Source organism: Salvia hispanica, chromosome 1 (genome assembly GCF_023119035.1).
Source record: "Salvia hispanica cultivar TCC Black 2014 chromosome 1, UniMelb_Shisp_WGS_1.0, whole genome shotgun sequence".
NCBI classification, from domain to species: domain Eukaryota; kingdom Viridiplantae; phylum Streptophyta; class Magnoliopsida; order Lamiales; family Lamiaceae; genus Salvia; species Salvia hispanica.
Window position 1 is genome coordinate 50,955,449 of NC_062965.1, and position 20,647 is coordinate 50,976,095.

General features: G+C 34.1%; 2 protein-coding genes across 5 annotated transcripts; both read left to right on the top strand.

Annotated features, from left to right (window-relative positions):
- Window positions 1–12,067: 12,067 nt before the first annotated feature.
- LOC125201277 (serine/threonine-protein kinase tricornered-like) lies at window positions 12,068–16,756 on the top strand. Of its 3 annotated transcripts, none has more exons than XM_048099320.1 (13): window positions 12,068–12,396; window positions 12,467–12,774; window positions 13,216–13,390; window positions 14,042–14,125; window positions 14,231–14,472; window positions 14,560–14,788; window positions 14,898–15,062; window positions 15,228–15,362; window positions 15,530–15,643; window positions 15,794–15,841; window positions 16,013–16,091; window positions 16,306–16,362; window positions 16,462–16,756. In XM_048099320.1, exons 2-13 carry the CDS (start codon window positions 12,566–12,568, stop codon window positions 16,518–16,520), a joined length of 1,596 nt encoding a protein of 531 aa, XP_047955277.1. In that variant the 5' UTR covers window positions 12,068–12,396; window positions 12,467–12,565; the 3' UTR covers window positions 16,521–16,756. The 3 variants fall into 3 exon arrangements, with proteins under 3 accessions (XP_047955277.1, XP_047955278.1, XP_047955279.1); XM_048099321.1 differs by having other exon boundaries at window positions 12,535–12,774; XM_048099322.1 differs by having other exon boundaries at window positions 12,538–12,774.
- Window positions 16,757–18,228: 1,472 nt separating this feature from the next.
- LOC125209830 (cold-regulated protein 27-like) lies at window positions 18,229–20,288 on the top strand. 2 transcript variants are annotated; one of them, XM_048109411.1, is made up of 5 exons: window positions 18,229–18,355; window positions 19,012–19,200; window positions 19,295–19,517; window positions 19,647–19,738; window positions 19,834–20,288. In XM_048109411.1, the coding sequence occupies exons 1-5, from the start codon at window positions 18,293–18,295 to the stop codon at window positions 19,894–19,896; spliced, it is 630 nt and encodes a 209-aa protein (XP_047965368.1). In that variant the 5' UTR covers window positions 18,229–18,292; the 3' UTR covers window positions 19,897–20,288. The 2 variants fall into 2 exon arrangements, with proteins under 2 accessions (XP_047965368.1, XP_047965376.1); XM_048109419.1 differs by having other exon boundaries at window positions 18,229–18,352.
- Window positions 20,289–20,647: the final 359 nt, after the last annotated feature.

The window sequence follows — 20,647 nt, forward strand, 5'->3', positions numbered from 1 at the left end:
AACCTCAAGCGGTTCAAGAAACCCTTCCGCAGGTAAAGGAGGTTTTGTTTGTCGATATTACTATATGGAGGGAAAGCTCCCATATAGAGGAAAAACATTTTCAAATATTGAGGTAAGTAATCGTAGCTTGGGAATAGTACCTCTGATATTTGATTATATGAATCCATGAAGATTGAATTATGTTGTTTTTGGGCTACCTCAGTCCAGAATTCTGCGGTCGTGTCTTCTTTGGATAGGAGCTCTGCAACTGTGACTAGCATAAGTGGAAGACCTTCACTTTTTTTTGCAATCTTCTCTCCCAATTTCTTTAGGTGAGGAGGAAAGCCCACTTCACCAAACACCTTCTCACTGGGTAATTTATTACTTTCATCTTCATTCAACAAGCAAACTAGAGCATGATTTCCGCATTCTTCAATTGCGATCCTGCTTGTAACCAGGATTCGGACTTCTCTTCTGCCAAGTACTTATCCATCACTCGCGTGTCCCATTCCCATACATCATCAAACACGATGAGACATTTCTTATGCATCAATCTCTCTTTCAAGAGTCTAACTAATTTCTCATCATCTTCGTCTCCTTGGGTAAGCATTTGGTTGCGAGTGTTGGGATCCACTTGAGCTAAAATGCATCGCAATGATTCATTTAATTCACATTTTCTGCCCACCTTAACCCATGCTCGAAGCTCAAAATGTCTCTGAATCGATAGATCCTCAAATACTTTCTTAGCGAGAGTTGTCTTTCCAACTCCCGCCATCCCAGTCACTGATAACCGATTCCCCTCATCTTTGATCAGATAATCCCTGACCTGTTCAAGTAGGTCAGACGATCCAACCATCGTTGAGTTGATTCCACCAAAATCAATTCTTGAGGAAATAAGTTCGCCTTCTTCTTCAGGCATATTCGCCAGTTCTATCCCGTACTCCGCCTCCATCACTGCTACCCTCTCGAAGAACAAATCAACACTCTGTGCTAGACTCTGCAGATCGACAGAGAAAGAAAAGTGACCTTCGAGTTGTGGAAGAATCTGTTGATACACATGAGATTCGAGTAAATCTTCGAATTCCAATATGGCCTCTTTGATCCGTTCGTCCAAATCATTCACCTTCGTCCTGTTCCTTCTGCAGCTCGTCTCGTCCAACTTAAGCAGAGCCTTCTGCAAGCGACACGTGGCGTAGTAGGCCTTGACCAGCACCAAGAATTTCGCATAGAAGGCGCCTGGTAGAATACGCCGCATCTTATACCTGTGGCTGTGATAAGTCGCTGCAACATAAGCCATCATCACCCATTTGAAATATGAGATATGAAACACATAAACCAGCCAAATCGGAAACAATTGTTGAATGCTCGGAACCGTGTAGTTCAGACAGACCGCTGCAACATAAGCCGCCGCCGCCACTTTGAAATATGAATTACTATCAAACACGGCGTAAAAGAGACCAGCCAAATGATCGACTATTGGAAAGGTAGGAACCCCCCAAATGCGAGACGATCGTAGAATAAGGGTGATTGTATTCTTGAGAGAAACCGCTGCACCATAAGCCGCCATCAACGATCAAGGAAGATTATGCTGCTGCAATTGTTGGTGGTGGTGAAGATGGAGGAGTTCAAATTGTTGACTGCAATTGCTAAAATGAATTTTTGCTAAGAGCATTAATTAGCACCTTTGACTTGTTGGGTATAAAAAATGTAAAATTGGTACGTCTTATTTTTATATATTGACTTTATATTTAAATGTAAACGTTATGATTTAGTGAATATGGAATATATTATCAAAAGTAGTAAAAATACTATAAAAAAAAATTGGATAAGGACACTTTTATATGATATTAAGGATGTTAATTTACACATCTAATTATATCACCAACGCCCTTCATAAAATGTGCCTATTGATAGTGTCTCAATTAGGTGAAAAACAAGAGATTTAGATAATTTGTCCTCAATTTAGGAACGTTTTCTTTTGCATCCTAAATTATGATTATTTTTAAAATTTCCCAAATGCTAGTAATTGTGTCTCAATTTTTGTATGCTTAAAAGATAAGTTTTTTTTAATGGGAGTACTAGTGTTAATTAATTGAGAACAGATGAAAAATAAAGAAATAAAAATTGGTTGATGAAAGAATTTTTCAATAATATTGATTGGATCGAATCAGTCAGTCATTTGAATAGTTTAATGCTTGTTATGGGAATTCTAATCCTTAAGGGTGTCTCCGCCGGTGTCCTTTCCACTCGTCTGTCGCGGACCGGCGATCTGATGGGTGCCATAGTGGGCCGGACGGCCGCCCACGCCCGTCCCGTGTGCCCCTGCGATGGGCTCGACCATCCCGTCGACGTCCGACCGGACGTCCGCCACTGTGGCGAAGGTCGGACGTCCGACATTTTAATTTTTTTTTTTTTTTTTTAAATAAACTCTATAAATAGGGCTCCCCCAACTTCATTTCATTCACACCACTTGTGTTGACAAGTTTCTCTCTCTCTACAAATTTCATTTCTACTACAATGGAGTACAATAGAAACTCCCCCACCACGAGCGGAGGGAACACACCCTCGATTCCCATCGGATCGGAGGGAAATTTTGCGGGGATGAATCCCCAGATGGCGGGGATGGGCGGTATGCCGGCGATGAATCCCCAAATGCTGATGTGGCATGGGAAGAGCGAGTGGGAGGGACGCCACCGGAGACACCCTTAATATAACCATACTTAGTGCACTTCCCCGCAAAGTCAGCACTGCATATGTATACATTAGTGTTCATATATTTGGATTCATATATCATACACATAATTACATATGATATACCACACACTTCAATATTTACAGGTTATTGTGAAAGATAAAGTGGAGGTAAAATAGGGTATATCCAAATTTTATGCTCTCTTTAGAGAAATAAGTTAAGAATACTCGAGTACACAGGCTTAGATAAATTGGCATACGTTGTATAAATTGAACATTATATGAGATTAAGATATTCCCTCGGTCTCAAATACGAGTTATATTTGGTGTAGACATATATTTTAAGAAATGTAAAGAATAGTGGGTTGGAAAAATTAGTAGAATATGTGGTCACTTTTTTACATAATGTGAGTGAAATGATTTAGTGGAATGTGGGACCTACTTACTATTTATGGTAAAAGTAAAATGTGACTCTTATTTTGGAACAGATCAAAATAGTAAAATATGACTCTTATTGTGGAATAGAGAGAATATGTATAACTCTAACCTTGATCTATTGCTAAAAGGGAAAGCGTTTTATTAATTAAGCTGTGTATGGGCCTCCTTTATTGATCTCATCTCACTTGGGCCTCCTTTGTATGGGCTTCATCAATAGCTTAATTGGGCCCGTTTTTCCAATCATTTTGTATGAGTAATATGGTCCCAGTTGTGAAAGCATTTTAAGCTCTTTTATATGTTAACCCTATTTTTTGTAATTTTTATGGTTCAAAAAATCAACTGTGTGCATAACTTGATTTACTTGTTCAATTATTACTTCAGTGTGCTGTGAGTCTGTGACCCAATATTTCTGCAAATTGTAATGTGAATTGTTCATCATCTCTACTAGAAAAATAAAAAATGAAAAAATCTGCCACCTTATTTTTTTTTTCCTTTTTATTGGTAAATGAATTCAAATTTAAAGGCTTCATTCATCATATGGCATGGAACGAATAACTGAAAATGGTTTTTAGTCTAAATGTGAAAATGTGAAGACACGGACATATAAAAGTAATACATTTAACATTAATTTAATTGCACTAGAAAATATGACTAATTATTATTATGAGGATGCAAGGAAACGGAAATTTCAAGGAAACTACGTTTTCTTTCATTTTCTTGATTGCTAAGTTGCAACCATCATTTAATTAATTTTCTTAATTATAGTAATAGACTAATAGGCATAGATGAAAGTGGATATGGAAATTGCAAATGACACGACATTGTATTTTAGTCCAACCGGGAATGAAGTTATACCTATATATAGGTGGATCCATTATAATTAATGTGAAGTGGAAGGATCACATGATTTGTATATACACATTATTTTTCATTGATTAAAATTTGCTTTTTATATGTTACATATTCGTTGTTCACCGACAATAAGGGATTAATTCATTTATATCTTTAAACCAAGTAATATTAATTATCAAATACTTCCTTTGTTCGCGATTGCACACCTCATTTTGTAATTTTAGTATTATATCTACTGTTAATTGTCTCATTTCACTTTTTTATTTTTTTATTTTAATATTATATCTACAATTAATTGTCTTATTTTACTTTTATTATAATAAATATGCCTTACCTAAATTTTACCATTTTACTAATATTTCATTCAATTTACAATATTACTTCACATTTTTTACAATTCAAGCCGCCAAAAAAATTAAGAAATGTAATCGCGAACGAAATGTGTATTAACTTTTACAATACAAATTAGTGCACTATCCAATAAGTGATCACTATTATCATTGATCCAATTTATATTATAGGTTTATTGATGGCTTAGATTTTGAAGTTTTAAAAAAATAATACTATGAACTTTTGTTTATTTCTTGAAAATCTTGAATAACTGAATATAACTGAAGTTATATTCATTACTTTTGCACTTAATGATTTAACCCGTGAATAAGTATCAGAAAAGACAAGATTCAAGAAACCAAATGTCACGTTTGGTGGAATGTAATAATATCACATTGACAAAAGGTATTAGACAAACTAAATGATGATTCTTGAATAAACCAACACCTGAAAATTAAAATGACTATATAATCATGATTTTACTATTTATTTATTGGTAAAAATCCACTGGCCAAAACACATATCACTGGTCGATCGTATGGATATAGAGGTCGAATCATGTTATCAAATTGTGCCATGTGGTTTATAAAGTTATATGATAGGTGTATATAAATTGAATATGTAATAGAGTATTGGAATATTTAGGTGGTTTACATTTAAAATTGATTCATGATTGATAAGTAAATTTTAAAAAAGTAATAATACATATTTGCTCTCTCGCAGGATTAGAATTTTTTTTAACTAGTAATGATAAACAACCAAATTTTGTACAACCAAAATAAGATTATATTAGTAATTTTGATATGTTAATTAAATATTAAAATAATAGATATAGTTAGTTAACAAATTAAAACCAATTTATTAGTCTTTGGCCTCATTTTCAATTTTTTATTTTTATATTTGAATTATTTCTCTATTATTTTTTAAATTTGTAGTAAAGTATGCATTAATTATATTTTATGGTTTAAAAAAATTTAAAAAATTATACACAAATACCATAATATTATGCACATTCTCTATACTATATATATGTCTATACTTTTTAATTAAATGCATAAATAAATTACTTTTTTACTCAAATAAACCAATTTTTGGTTGTACAAAATTTGCTCTCTCGCAGGATTAGAATTTTTTTTAACTATATACAGCATGTGACATTCAAAAGCCGAAAGTTGCAGTCTATTGATATAGTTTTATTTATCATTATATATTTATAATGTTATTTGCATTAATTATATGTTGCATGAATATATTAGTGGGTATGTGTAAGTGTACATAAATAGTAAATAATTAATTTTAAGTGTGCGTGTGCAATTACGTGAATATGTGCATGGGAGTAATTTGTGTATATACACATACACGTTTCACAGGTATATGAGTACAAAAGTAAATATGACTAGTATACTAAATAAGCTTTATTTATATACTTATGGGGAGTGTTATATTGCTAACTCAATGCTGAATTATTAACTACAATTCAATAATAGTCATTAGATATTTAAATTAAAAGCCTAGATTATCAACCATGAAATATCAAAACGACCAAAAAAAACGTCAATAAAGCTATATGATTAATTCCAATAAAAATCAATATGGGTATTAATGTCAAGTTAGTTATAACTAATTTTTAAAATAAATCCCAAAACTTTAAATTCATAAAACATATATCAAATTAATGATAATTTTATAAGGATTCCAACGATATACTACATGCATATGTTCCGACGTCAAAATTTAAAAAAAATTGAATTTTTTTTCAATTTTCGTATTTTTTACGAACAGATTTATGTCAATACACCTTACATAATATGTCAACATTATGCTTGTAAAATGTCAATACGAAATTGTGTTGACATTATTATGTCTTCGTGTTGATGTATTTCATACACTGTATTGATATTGTATTTCTAAACCCTAAATTTGATAGTTGATATTATCTTTTTAATATTAAAAAATGAAAAACGAAATTATACATGGCAAATTGGAGACCACAAGATTTCTAAAATCTCTTGGTCTTAAATTAGTTATAGTTAGCAACTAAGGGATGAGTTAGAAATTGATCACTCCCTTATAGTTATGTTTAGATTTTTATAATAATTTTTGGTATAAGTTATCTTCTCCTCACAATTAGATAACTTAGATAACGAAGTGACACGTCGTTTAACTAAGGATTGCTACTTGGATTAAAAACTTGCCAAGTGTAATGGGTGAGTCGGTATATGACCGACGTGCATATTTGCATAAAATTATACATATTCATTCTTAGTTTTCAAAACAAAAACAGGGAGAGAGTTTAGAGAAAATAAATAAATAAAATAAAGAGAAAGAAGAAGCTTTCAGATCGAGGGTTATAAATTTGGAAACATGATCAGGAGTTCAGTAAATTTTATATGTCGTAATCAGGTGTGTATAAATCACACTTTTAATTTTACATGCGTTATATGATTAATTGATATGTGTTAAATTGAAGTGAATAATTGGATTATACGATGTGATACTGATATGATATGTGTTTAATTGTGATGATGGGGATGTATGCTTGGTGCAATAAATATATTAATAGTATATTAAATTGGAATTATTGAGTGGAATATGATATGGATATGTGATTGGTGCAATAGATATGTTTTGCATATGGTATTGGAATTAATTGAATCATTTGATTAAAGAGGATCTGTGATAGTCATGTCTTGGATCTGAAATCATAGTGGACATATTGGGACCTTCGGGTCAATCATATTGGGACCTTCGGGTCAAATCATATTGGGACCTACGGGTCAATTCACAGTGGGACCTACGGGTCAAATCATAGTGGGACCTTCGGGTCAAATCATAGTGGCATATTGGAAATCCCGGGCAGATACCAGGCTTGAACTGTCACAGAATAATAAAATGAACAGAGGGGCATATGCATATTTATATGGAGTTATTTTAATATTTGTTGATTATTGTTTTATATATTGGTTAAAGAATATGTTTGATTGATTGGCAGTGGAATTAAAGGTAAGGTTTATATACACTGAGTTGTGGCTCATATAAACCACTAATATTTTTCAGGAATAAGATATCAGTGAAGTTTTTCATTGACATGGGTCGTAGGAATTGCACATGTTATCGGGGTCGGCGGCTGATGCGTTTTAGCAACCTTCTCCTCCTCATCATATTTTTGCATGTAGATAAATGTATAGTATATAGAGTGGTGAGAGGGTCCCACTACTGTTCAGAATATTTTGAATATGTACTTGATAAAAGAGTGGTTTTTGAAATTTTATAATATGTGTGCTTTTGAAAATTTTAATTTATTTATAGCAAGTGCATAAGTCATAAGGGTTGAGGTGTGACAGTTTAGGTGGTATCAGAGCGGGGATAGAATCCCGCTGGGACATAGCATTCAGGCATATCATACGATACAGATTAGTTATAAGTTGCATATGCATTTGTATTGTCATGAACATATGTCACTGAGGAGAGAAGGGTCAGCCGCCCTGCATCATCAATTAATTGTAGAAACATCTCATATACATGTTGCATCATATGGGGATTACCCATGCTTTTAGAACAAAGAGTACATGGACCAATGATGTGGTATGGTAAAGAGGTAGAAAATTCAAAGAGCTCGGAAAAGTAGAAGTTGTTGATTTTATGGGACTAATCTGACTGAGGCTAGGATATAGTTAAAAGTGATAGAGCCGATGTTCAATCAGATGAGTTATATGTCAGAAGAAGGTTTTAATTATAGGGTATCTCTTCTTTGAAGCAATACTTACTCTTGGTGGGAAACGGTCCCACAAGCTACGATACAACCTCTGGTATTCAGTTCAGACGATTTTTCTAAAGAACTCAATGCTAAATATATGCAAAGAAGTGTATTGGGTAAGAAGCAGAGAAGGTTTTGTCTTTAATCAAGGAACTATGTTTGTTGATTATGAGCTGGTATTATTTCAATATATACGGTTTTCTAGAGAACGTGTTGCGAGTTAAATCAATTAAGCTGCCAGCGGATATTGATTCTCTTGTTCATACACAAGTTTTGATATTATTATGGGTATAGATTGGTTTTCACTTCATCGAACCAAGGTAGCTTGTCAACTAAAAGAAATGGTAATATAATCATCGAGACGGGATCAAGTGATATTTTATGGTAATCAATATATTGTTCCAGGTTTTCTTATATTATCTAGATCGGCTTTTTGATTTATTGGAAGTGAAGATTTATCTGGATTTTCACCTTATCAGGAGACATATTTCTCTATTGAGCAATGCATTTATTTTTATTTCTACTTATCAACCGTCTTTATTTGAGTTTCAAGAATTTAAGAATCAGTTACAAGAGTTGTCTGGTAGGAGATTTATATGACCAATGTTTCATCTTGAAGAGCACTAATATTATTTTTGAAGAAGAAAGACGACACACTGCGACATTATTTTGCTTTGAAGATTTGACATCATTATCTGCAGGAACACTTATATGGTATTCTAGTATCTTATATATTGACAGAGATCTGCGATTTACTATCTTAGTCTTGATAAAGTTTTTTTGTGAGTTTCACCTCAGAAAAGAGCCATGCGATTCGAGCAAAAAGGTAAGTTGGGTCCACATTATATTGAACCGTGAGATATTGTTGAAAGAGTTGGACCATTGGCGTATAGGTTAGCATTACCTCCAGAGTTGGCACATATTCATAATATTTTCTACGTCAGTAGGATTCGGCTTTATCGATCTGATCCTTCGCATGTTCTGAAAAATACTGATGTACATAAGAAAGTTATATAGAGGAACCAGTCAAAATAGTTGACCGTCATATCAAACAGCTGTGAAGAAAAACTATTCCAATGGTTAAACTTACTTAGAAAAATCACGGAGCCGAAGAGGCGACTTGGGAAATAGAGGAAAAGATGAGAAAGAACTATTCACATCTATTTACGGGTTAGAAATTTTATTGCGTATGGCAAATTAGAAAGAAATGAATTTTGCGGACAAAATTTTTAAAGAAGGGAAGAATTGTGACATCCCTAACCTAAAAGATGCATCTTTTACCTATTGATATAATTTTATTTATCATTATATATTTATAATGTTATTTGCATTAATTATATGTTGCATGAATATATTAGTGGGTATGTGTAAGTGTACATAAATAGTAAATAATTAATTTTAAGTGTGCGTGTGCAATTACGTGAATATTTGCATGGGAGTATTTTGTGAATATATATACATATATGTACGTTTCATAGATATGAGTACAAAAGTAAATATGACTAGTATACTAAATAAGCTTTATTTATATACTTATGTTTAGATTTTTATAATAATTTTTGGTATAAGTTCTCTTCTCCTCACAATTAGATAACGAAGTGACGCGTAGCACCATATGTTTAACTAAGGATTGCTACTTGTATTAAAAACTTGCCAAGTGTAATGGGTGAGTCGGTATATGACCGACGTGCATATTTGCATAGAATTATACATATTCATTCTTAGTTTTCAAAACAAAAACAGGGAGAGAGTTTAGAGAAAAAAAATAAATAAAATAAAGGGAAAGAATAAGCTTTCAGATCGAGGGTTATAAATTTGGAAACATGATCAGGAGTTCAGTAAATTTTATATGTCGTAATCAGGTGTGTATAAATCACATTTTTAATTTTACATGCGTTATATGATTAATTGATATATGTGTTAAATTGAAGTGAATAATTGGATTATACGATGTGATACTGATATGATATGTGTTTAATTGTAATGATAGGGATGTATGCTTGGTGCAATAAATATATTAATAGTATATTAAATTGGAATTATTGAGTGGAATATGATATGGATATGTGATTGGTGCAATAGATATGTTTTGCATATGGTATTAGAATTAATTAAATCATTTGATTAAAGAGGATCTGTGATAGTCATGTCTTGGATCTAAAATCATAGTGGACATATAGGGACCTTCGGGTCAATCATATTCGGAACCTCAAATCATATTGTGGGATCAGGTTCGGGGCTGACGCGTTTTGGCAACTTTCTCCTCCTCATTATTTTTGCATATATATAAATGTGTAGTATATAGAGTGGCGAGAGGGTCCACTACGATTTAGAATGTTTCGAAATATGTAGTTGATAAATGTTGGTTTTTGAAATTATATAATATGTGTGTTTCAATTATTTTCCGTGTGGATTATTTTATTTGAAAATTTTGAATTTATTTAGAATAAGTGCATAAGTCATACAAAGTTGGGTGTGACATGGTATGTACTACAAATTAAATTGAAAATCATGTATAAATTTATCATATATCTTTCTATAGCTATAATCATTTTTATATCTCGATTGTATAGACCTAGCCCTTTTTAATGATGTCTTTTAATTTGGTAAGAAAATAAAATCATTAATAATAAAATCAGATTCAATTTAAAATTTAGGATTAAGTTTAGAAAAAGTCCTATACATTTGCTCAAAAAAATTGGTCTAACACATTAAGTGTTTTAGTTTTTTATCCTAAACAATATGTTTCGATCAACCTTTATCAGTTCCACAAATAAAGAACAGTCAATTACGATTTAAAATCCAAAATTGATCTTGTGCATTTGCACAAAAAAACCTTTTGGGCTCTACACATTTTCAGTCTGTTAGTTGTTGGTTTCAGATAATACGTTTTTGTGTACTCTCTCCGTCCAATTCAAGATGATCATTTTTCCTTTTTTGTTTATTCCAATCAAGATGATCACTTTTCAATTTTGGAAATAACCTCCTCTTTCCTCATTAAAATATTCAACTACTTTTTTTTCTCTCTACTTTATTCCATCTAACAGCACTTCCTAAAATCCCGTGACACTCAAGAATGTGGCCATCTTGAATGGGACGGGGGAGTATATTTTAACTTATAAATCAAGTAAAAAACGCAATTGACAGTTAAGTTTTAACAAAACATTAAATATGAAACAAAATATAATACTTAGGATAAAAAAGTAATAAACTTAATATGCACTCCAGATACATTTCACTTTTACCATTTTTGTAGTCCATATTCCACTAACTCATTCCTACTCACATTTTATTATAAAACTTACTTTAAAAAGTCCCACCAACTTTTTCAACTTATTTCCATTAGAAAGTTTTGGGGGACGGATGTAGTAATACTTAATAAAAAAGTAATAAACAATATGCACTCCAGCCGTTCCATGTTAAGTCATTTTTCTATTTTAGAAAGTTTCAACATAATTAAGTCATTTCTGTTTTTGCCAAAAACTAATCATCCATTTTACTTTATTCTCTCTTAATTTCTTTGATTTTATTTTCTCTTACTTTATTCACTATTCACTTAACATACTATTTCTAAACTCCATAGCGAAAAAAAATGCATTTATTAACATGGAACGGATGGAAGTTTTCTATAGTACCCTCATCGGCCTAATCACCCCTACCTCCTCCCCCACTTGACCTCTACCTCCTCCCCCCCCATAGACCACCCATTCTCCTCATTATCGAGCGAGAGTCAAATCCAAATCCGAGTCTGGTTTGACACACTCTCTCTTAGCAATTTTCCAAAAATGAAAGTAAGAAATTTTAATGTGTGTGAGTGCGCTTTATCGAAGCACTAGAGAAGTAATGTCTAACACCAAAAGGTCTCGAATTGTAATCCACCGTAAGATGACTATTAAATTTATATTTATTTATCCATTAAAAAATTAAAGAAAATATATTTCCTCCATGATCTAAATGAATTATAAAATCCAACCCACAAATTTTAAACACTCAGAAAACAGTTTACTATGACACAACACTCCGTTTCCTAGCTTTCCAAAACTGTACATCAAAAAGAGAGAAAAATCCAAACCTTAATCAACAGTTAACAAAATCAATCTTCCCCTGAAAAATTCACATTGCCACATCTCCAATTCAAGATAGATTAACTCAAAATCCAAACAAATTACAGCTAATCATCTGCTTGCTCACAGCTTGCCACTCCAAAATCCAATAAACACACACACCCCACCACCGATTTTTTAACCATTTCTGATTGATCGATCCCACATCGAAATTCCCAACACGAAAAGGAAAAGAGCTGCGAGAAGCTCTAGTTCCATTTTATCTTTTCCTGCTCCCTGTTTCAGGTACTTCGCTTTCCCACTTTTCACTTTTCACATTTCACCACGTAATTCTCACTGCAAACGGTTAAAACAGTCCGAATTCACATCAAAGTTTGCGCCTTTATTGAGGAAGCTTCCACTCCTCGTCTCCTTTTGCTGCAGTAGCTGCCGTTCTTGATCTGGGTTTTTGCTGATGGAGGGCGGCGGCGGCGGGGGAGAAGGGAGCGGGGCGGTGGGAATGGAGAGCCCGCAGATGAAGCTGCGGGCCCATCGGGCCTTTGGGTTGGAGCCCGATGAGGCGGTTTCTTCGCCGGTGACGAGGCAGAAGGCGGCGGCGGCGAAGCAGATTATTGAGAATCACTACAAGAATTACTTGCAGGGGTTGCAAGATCGTATGGAAAGGTGAAATCTTGATGCTTTTTGGATTTCATTTGATGGCTTTTAGTTGTTTATTGAAGGGTTGTTGATTGGATTTGACTTGATTTGATCGAATTGGAGTAGAAATTCTTGTAATGTGAAAGTGAAACTTGATGCTTTTTATTTGATTTGATGAATTTGTAGTTGTTCTTTGAAGGGTTGTTGATTGGATATGATTTGATTTGATCGAATTGTAGTAAAGATTCTTGAGATGTGAAAGGTGAAATCTTGGTGCTTTTTTATTTGATTTGATGAATTTGTAGTTGCTCTTTGAAGGGTTGTTGATGGGATTGGATTTGACTTGATTTGAACGAATTATAGTAGTGATTCTTGAAATGTGATTGAATCAAGTGAATCCATGTACATTTTGTTGGGGATTTATGTTTGTTTTGCATTTTTGAGTATTTAATTTGGGGGGTTTTTTAGGAGGAGGACGTTGCAGCGGAGGGCGCAGGAGGCTCAGGTGTCGAGTGAGGAGGAGGAGATGCTGTTGAGGAATTTGGAGAAGAGGGAGACTGAGTATATGAGATTGCAGAGGCACAAAGTAGGGATTGATGATTTTGAGCAATTGACTATTATTGGTAAAGGAGCATTTGGTGAGGTATGCCGGTTTTATTCCACCACAGAAATGCTTTATTTGCAGCATAGGATTTCACATACTGCACTTGCATTTGTATAATCTAGTTCTTTGTTAGTGGAAAGAGGTGATTTGCAGAAGAATCTTGAGAGTTTTACTACAGATCAAACAACTTGAAGGCTTCTTCTTCTTCGTTATGTTATTATTACCTCTATCTCTGCCTGGTTAAATGTCTGGTTATAGCCTTTTATTTACCTACTCGACACACCATCAATTAGGTTATTGCAGTTTTCGATTCATCACTTAGAAGAGTTCATTATAATCAGTTAATCACTTCCCAAAGCTAAGCTAGAGTAGACTTCACAGTCGACTAGCTTACCTCGACAGCTAATCATGAGATCGGTGTTCCAAAGAGCCACTTGATTAATGGCATATATGACATTTGTCTTTGTGAAATGGACGGAACTGCTGCCCCTTTGGCTTCTGATGATCTATATGCTCGATTTTGCTTAAAAAATTTTTGAGTAGGAATGTACGATAGAGGATGAATGTGTTGGTTTTGCTTTACTTCCTACTAAATGAGACAAGGCCGAGTTGTCAATGATATGCTACGGTATTATGTCTTTGGCTCTTAGCTTATTATGATTCATACGTGACTCAAGTTAAGTGATGCAGGTTAGACTATGTCGAGCTAAAGGTACAGGAGAAATATACGCCATGAAGAAATTGAAGAAGTCGGATATGCTTAGCCGTGGGCAGGTGAGAAGATAGAAATAGGAAATGAAAGTCATATAAAAGATATTGCTGTGTACTTTGTCTGACCAGACTGGGATGACACTCACCAGATGAGTTGATTCCTTATAGGTTGAGCATGTTCGTTCCGAGAGGAATTTGATGGTCGAGGTTGATAGCCGTTGCATAGTGAAGCTCTTTTATTCCTTCCAAGATTCCGATTTTTTGTACCTCATCATGGAGTATTTACCTGGTGGTGATATCATGACTTTATTGATGAGGGAGGACACCCTCTCCGAAGACGTTGCCCGCTTTTACATGGCGGAAAGTATTCTAGCTATCAGCTCGATCCACCAGCATGGCTATGTACATAGGTGGATATACACTCATCCTTCTGTGTCTTAGCAACTTTGGGTTATCCGTCCATTGAATATGAAATTGTTTTAATTTGCAATCTCTAGGGATATCAAACCGGATAACCTCATATTGGACAAAAACGGGCATTTAAAGCTTTCTGATTTCGGCTTGTGTAAGACGCTGGAGAAATACTCGTCGATATTGTTGGAAGATGACGACTTTTTGTCTCAAGATTCTAAAACCGATGGTGAAGGGAATGCTGATGAGTTAACTGCTCCTTGGTTAATGGCAAAGGAGCAGTTGCTACAATGGAAACGGAACCGTCGTGCCTTGGTACATTTTCCCTTTCCTTTAGTTGCAATATAAATCTGCTCTCGTTTTCGCTTTTCTATTCTATCTACAACATTTAAAGCTGTTTTGCACGCAACAATCTTGCTTGTAGGCCTACTCTACCGTTGGAACTCTCGATTATATGGCGCCTGAGGTCTTACTGAAGAAAGGATATGGAATGGAGTGCGACTGGTGGTCTTTAGGGGCCATAATGTATGAAATGCTTATCGGTTATCCTCCATTTTGTTCCGATGATCCCAGAATGACATGTCGAAAGGTACACAGCCTCAGTCGACTCTCAAATAATGCAATCTTGAAATTTATTCGCTAACCTTTCCCATGAATGCTGGTCTCTTATTTGCATAATTATTTAGTCATCGTTTGTTGAAGCTTTTCTGACATAAGATTCTTTCATCATTGAACTCTCTTTCCTTTGTATCAGATAATCAATTGGAGAACATGCTTGAAGTTTCCCGAAGAACCAAAAATCTTGGATGAGGCGAGGGATCTTATCTGTCGTTTGTTATGTGATGTTGAGAAAAGATTAGGGACCAGAGGCGGCGTGGATGAAATAAAGGTATGTAAAATGTTTCATTTGAGAATGTATTTGGTAATTTCATCTCAAGTGTAATTGCATTTCCAATTACTATAGCTCGAACATCAGTGAGTTCAAGTGTCGGTAGAGGGCTGATTTTCTTCCTATTCGTTAGTTTGGTGATTTTTTGAGTTTATGTTTTATTTCAGGGACATCCGTGGTTTAGAGGAGTTAAATGGGACGGCCTCTATGAAATGGAAGCCGCCTACAAACCTGTCGTGAATGGAGATTTGGATACACAGAATTTCGAAAAGTTTGAAGAAGTGAGTATTAACAAAAGAGATTTGCTATGTACCATACTTCTTTTCCTCCTCTTATATTCGCTCTCCCTTATAACTGAAGACGACTATATAGTGTTACCATTGTGTGGCGTTTGATAGATTTTCGCTAACGTTTTTGCCTCTCTTTCTCAGGGTGAAAATCCACCATCTAGCACACCAAGAGTAGGACCGTGGAGGAAGGTAATCTCGTTATTTCACATCTTTTCTGAAACTCGAATTAATCTTGTGAAGAAGATTGCAAAATTGGATCAAATGTTAGGCTCATTTAGTTGAGCATATTGAACTAGAAACAAAAATGTTTTTTTCGTTGATTACTGACGTGTCAATTTTCTTGCATTCTTCAATGATCAGATGTTAACATCTAAAGATGCTAATTTCATCGGATACACTTTCAAGAAATCAGATCTTCTCAAATCAGCTGGGACCGCAGGTATCGTCCTTCACTATGATCCCTCAGATTAATGTATGTTTCAAACAATATAGTATGCTTTTGTGTTATCAACGTGTTTGATGGTTAACCGTTACTTATGATTGCTCGTCTCATGGAATTGAGCGATTGCATGGCTCGAGTAATGTGCACCATACCAAATCAAAGCTCTCGTCATTTCGTGATGGATAGCACGTAACTAAACTCTATTATACAGGTATAGATGTGAGCTCGAGTCCATCTTCAAGACCTCCATCTTTGGTCTCATTATTCGGTATGTTAAATCTTCGATGATTCGACCATAAACAATGATGCATCATATTTTCTACTTGACTGAGAAAGGCGAATGCATGATTCTTGACTCCGAATGCAGGTCACGTAGGGCTAGAAGACTCGGTGATAGCTGAGGACGAACCACGGCCACAAACTTGACGTTGTTCGAGCTTAATCCGATGGCTCGTGTTGTTTCGGCCAATTTTTTCTGTATATGAAGAGAGCTAAAAATCACTATGAAACAGAAGCATATGGATAACAATTTTGGGCATTTTTGGATTTTTCTGCTCAATTCTGTGGTTTCTATTTTGGTGGGGTAATGTTAATATCTGCAGAAATAACATTTGTAAATGATAAATTGTTTGTGCAATTATGTATACGAATTTGGTGCTGCATCTGTCTTTTATTTAAATGTTTAATAAAACACATTATTTATAAATTTCTACTTAGTGAGATATCTTACTCATAAAGTAGCTATGAAATAGTAAATGGTAGGTCTGTAGTGGGTTGATCTATCATATACTATGAGATATAAATATATGGTTAATAAATTATGAAACTATTTATTTAAATATTAAAATTAAATTATTAAAGTAATGTTTATTCATTGAGTTTGATCTGTTAGAACAAGTTGTTTATAGAAAAAGAGATGTTTTTTGGATGTCAGCAGACAATTAGATATTTTGTTGAATAAAATAGACTAATTGGATATTGTTACAGGCATTCAAATCCCAAAAAATATCTTACATGATGTCACACAATTGTATTTTATAAACAGATATTTTCTTTGACAGCAAATACATGACTTATTTTATGAAGATGCACACAGAGTCGACTTTGGCGCACACATTATTTTTGGTATTTCTTGGTTAATCTATTCTAGTTTTAGAATTATATATACATTAATACCTTTTATCTATATGCATTAAAATTATTTATTTAAAGATTTTGCAAAAGTTAAAAACTATACTTTTTGAAGCTTGGGGCTTGTTTAAGGACACGTATGCGTTGATGCAAAATATCACAATTTTGTATGGTAGTGTTTGATTTTAATTTTATCCAAAGATATTTGTCGTGTTTGTTTGATCTATTGTTTGACATTATTATAGTATAAAGATTAAATATCAACGTACTTGATTCCTTTTTTCTAAGTTTTTATACCACCTCGATCCCACAATAATAATAACTCTTATTATAAGCACGAGTTTTAAGAAATATAAAAAATAATTGATTGAAAAAATTAGTGGAATATATGACTCATTTTTTATATTGATTTTATAGTAAAATATGAGTGAAGTGAGTTAGTAGAATGTGAGACCTTGAGATAGTAGAACGTGAGACCTACTTATCATTTGTGAAAAAAATGAAATGTAACTCTTGTTATGGGATTGACCAAAATAACAAAATATGACTTTTATTGTGAGAGAGAATAATAGTATTTGATTATTTTTAAATAGGTAGCACTACTTCTATAGTATAATAACCACTCAATAAACCGATAAAGTAAATGTTTCCTTTTTCTTTAGAAAAGTGTCTTTTTATTTTGCTTATTTTGGACTACTATACATAAGCTTAATTAAATAGATCAGCCCAATATACTATGATAAATTCATATATTCATAATTTATCTCAAGAAAATTATACTTTAATTTTCTGTTTTTAGGGTTGGAAAAAATTAATAAATTTAAATTTTAAATTATTTTATTCAAAAATACAGAAAAATATCGCATTGCTTCACAGGACATTTTGCTAGGTTGACACGTGTAAAGTGGAACACGTGGCACGAACTTTTTGCTATTGCCACACCGCTCGAGAATGTATAACTGCAACAAATATCAACGCCAGCAAAATCTATTCTGTAAATTCACTGAAAATTCTAAATTTTTTGGCTGTGGATTTGAGGTTTTGGACGAAGACATAGGAGAAATTGTATGGATTCATCTGAGTTTTCCTCGAGAAATTCTGTCGAGCAGGAAGAGACTTCTAAATTTGTGGTAAATCGCTTCTAGTTGGCAAGAGATGGAGTAGTTGTGGTGGATATTTGTTTTTTTGATGATTTTATGATAATTGAGCTGGATTTCTGCAAAATTGTTGAGCTGTTTAAGATATCTGATAGTCGTTCAATCGGAACACGAGAAATTGTATACTGTGTTGATCTTAATAGGGGAATTTTTATCAATTCCTGCTTAATTTTTTAGGTTGTTGATGAGATGATGCGAAGAGGTATCATTTTCGATTTTTTATGGAGTAATATGAAATCAAATGATATACACAGCTGATTTATGAAAGTAATTCAATTTTGAAGATTTGGTTGGCTGTGTTGAGAAGAAAGGGATTAATCTGAATAGCAGAGTGAATTAGCTTGAGTGTTTTAATTTCTTTTCCAACATTCCATTGTGCTGAAGGATTATCGTGTTTGAACAGTTGTGATTTGTCATTAAAGGATGGTATGATCAAATGTGAGCTGCAATTTGTTGTTTTCAGTAAGGAAAGGGCTAATATTTGCTTGATGAGATGGAGTATTAATAGCATTCGTCTTTACCCTCATACGTTGATGATTGTTCGTTGATATACGCTAAAGCATATGTTGGTTCCTGCAGTATAAGATTTCCGGGTTTTAGTTTAATCAATTCAGTTCTTGCAATGTCAGGAAAGAGAGGTGATGGCGCCTGAATGGACAGACGAGAAACACTGCTTGTTTCTCAAGTCTATGGAATCAACATTCATCAACCAGCTATACAAGTCAATAGAGATGTTTGGTTTGCAGTCTCATACGAGCTCTGCATCGCGATCAAAACCTCTCAAGCAAAAGCAGACGTGCACCCGAACTTCTGGCCAGGTATATCCTCGCTCATCTTTGTCCATCAAGTACTAAATGTTTCATGTGTATGTTTTCAGAACCAAATCTAAGAGTTATTGTTTTGTTATTGTAGTTTAAGGTTCTTCGTGATGGATTTTGGTCCAAAGTCGACTTCCAAAAGGACGAATCAGAACACGACCAAGGAGAGGAGTATAAAGTTCCATTGTCAAATCCCTGGATCCAGCGCTACCGGAACTCAAAAATACAGACAACTAAAAGGTGTCCATCTTCTGCTAAAGCTCCTTTAGCAACAACACACAAAAGCAACATGTCACCTCCACGCGAAGATTATAATGGTAATAATATATGTATTTCCCATCCCATTTTGAACATGTTTCGGTATGCATTTCCATGATTCATTAGGCATATATGAGTTCCTAAAACAACCGAATCTTTCTTTAACATACTCTTTTCTTTCTAAACAGAGATGACTGATCAGAACTTCAACGATGAAGCTGCTGCAGAAGATAATTCTGCCAAGATAGACGAAATGAACACAACGGGAAGCAATGATCAAGTAAATACCTCTTCTCATATCCTCTCTATAATACACACTCACTCATTTACTGCTGGCATTGTCATCTTATACAACCTTCCAACTCATTTACTCAGGTTGTTCCCAACGACAATACAATTAGAGCTGGCAACGTTCTCGAAGGCCCACAATCCACATAAACCTCTCGAAGACTAGAATGCTGATGTAGTTTAGATAAACCAAGATCCCTAATGCCAAAACCAGAGATCCAGTATTTTGATTCTAACTCCATGAAAGAAGAGTTGACATGTGGAGAATGATATCGTCGTCGTGTAATCCTGCACAAGTTCTGTAAATAATTTTTGTAAGCTCTAGAAGAAGTGTGAGACTGCACCTATCCCTTAGTTGGTTTAGAGGGAAATAATCCTCAAAGAAGTGACGAACTGGTCCCAGATTTTTGTTCGTTATTGTTAGAACTCCGAATTTTTTCGTATTGTTTTATTGTAAGCTTCTTTCTCGGCCTTAGATTGGTGTAAGATAGTTGTATTGAAGAATTCATTCAAATCAAGTTGTGTGCAGTTGGACATGTTAATATAGTCGATTCTAAACGAGCTTTCAACCTTCGGTGACATCTTGCCATGTCGATGCATCGCTTGTTTGAGGGAAAGACGTGATCGATTTTAAACTAGGTCTCAACCTTAAGTGATATCTTGTCATGTCGATGCATGGTTTGTTGGAGGGAAAAACATAAAAACTGATTGATGGTTTCTGAGTATAGATGGATATTTCTGACTTAATTGTAAATCGATTCTAAACGAGTTTTCAAACTTCAGTTGGATTTACTATTTCATAAATATTAGAACTAAAACTGAAACGCTAAAATTAGTAAGTTGGTTTTGGTATGTAACTATATAAGTACTGCTAATGTAACCGATTCTAAACGAGTTTTCA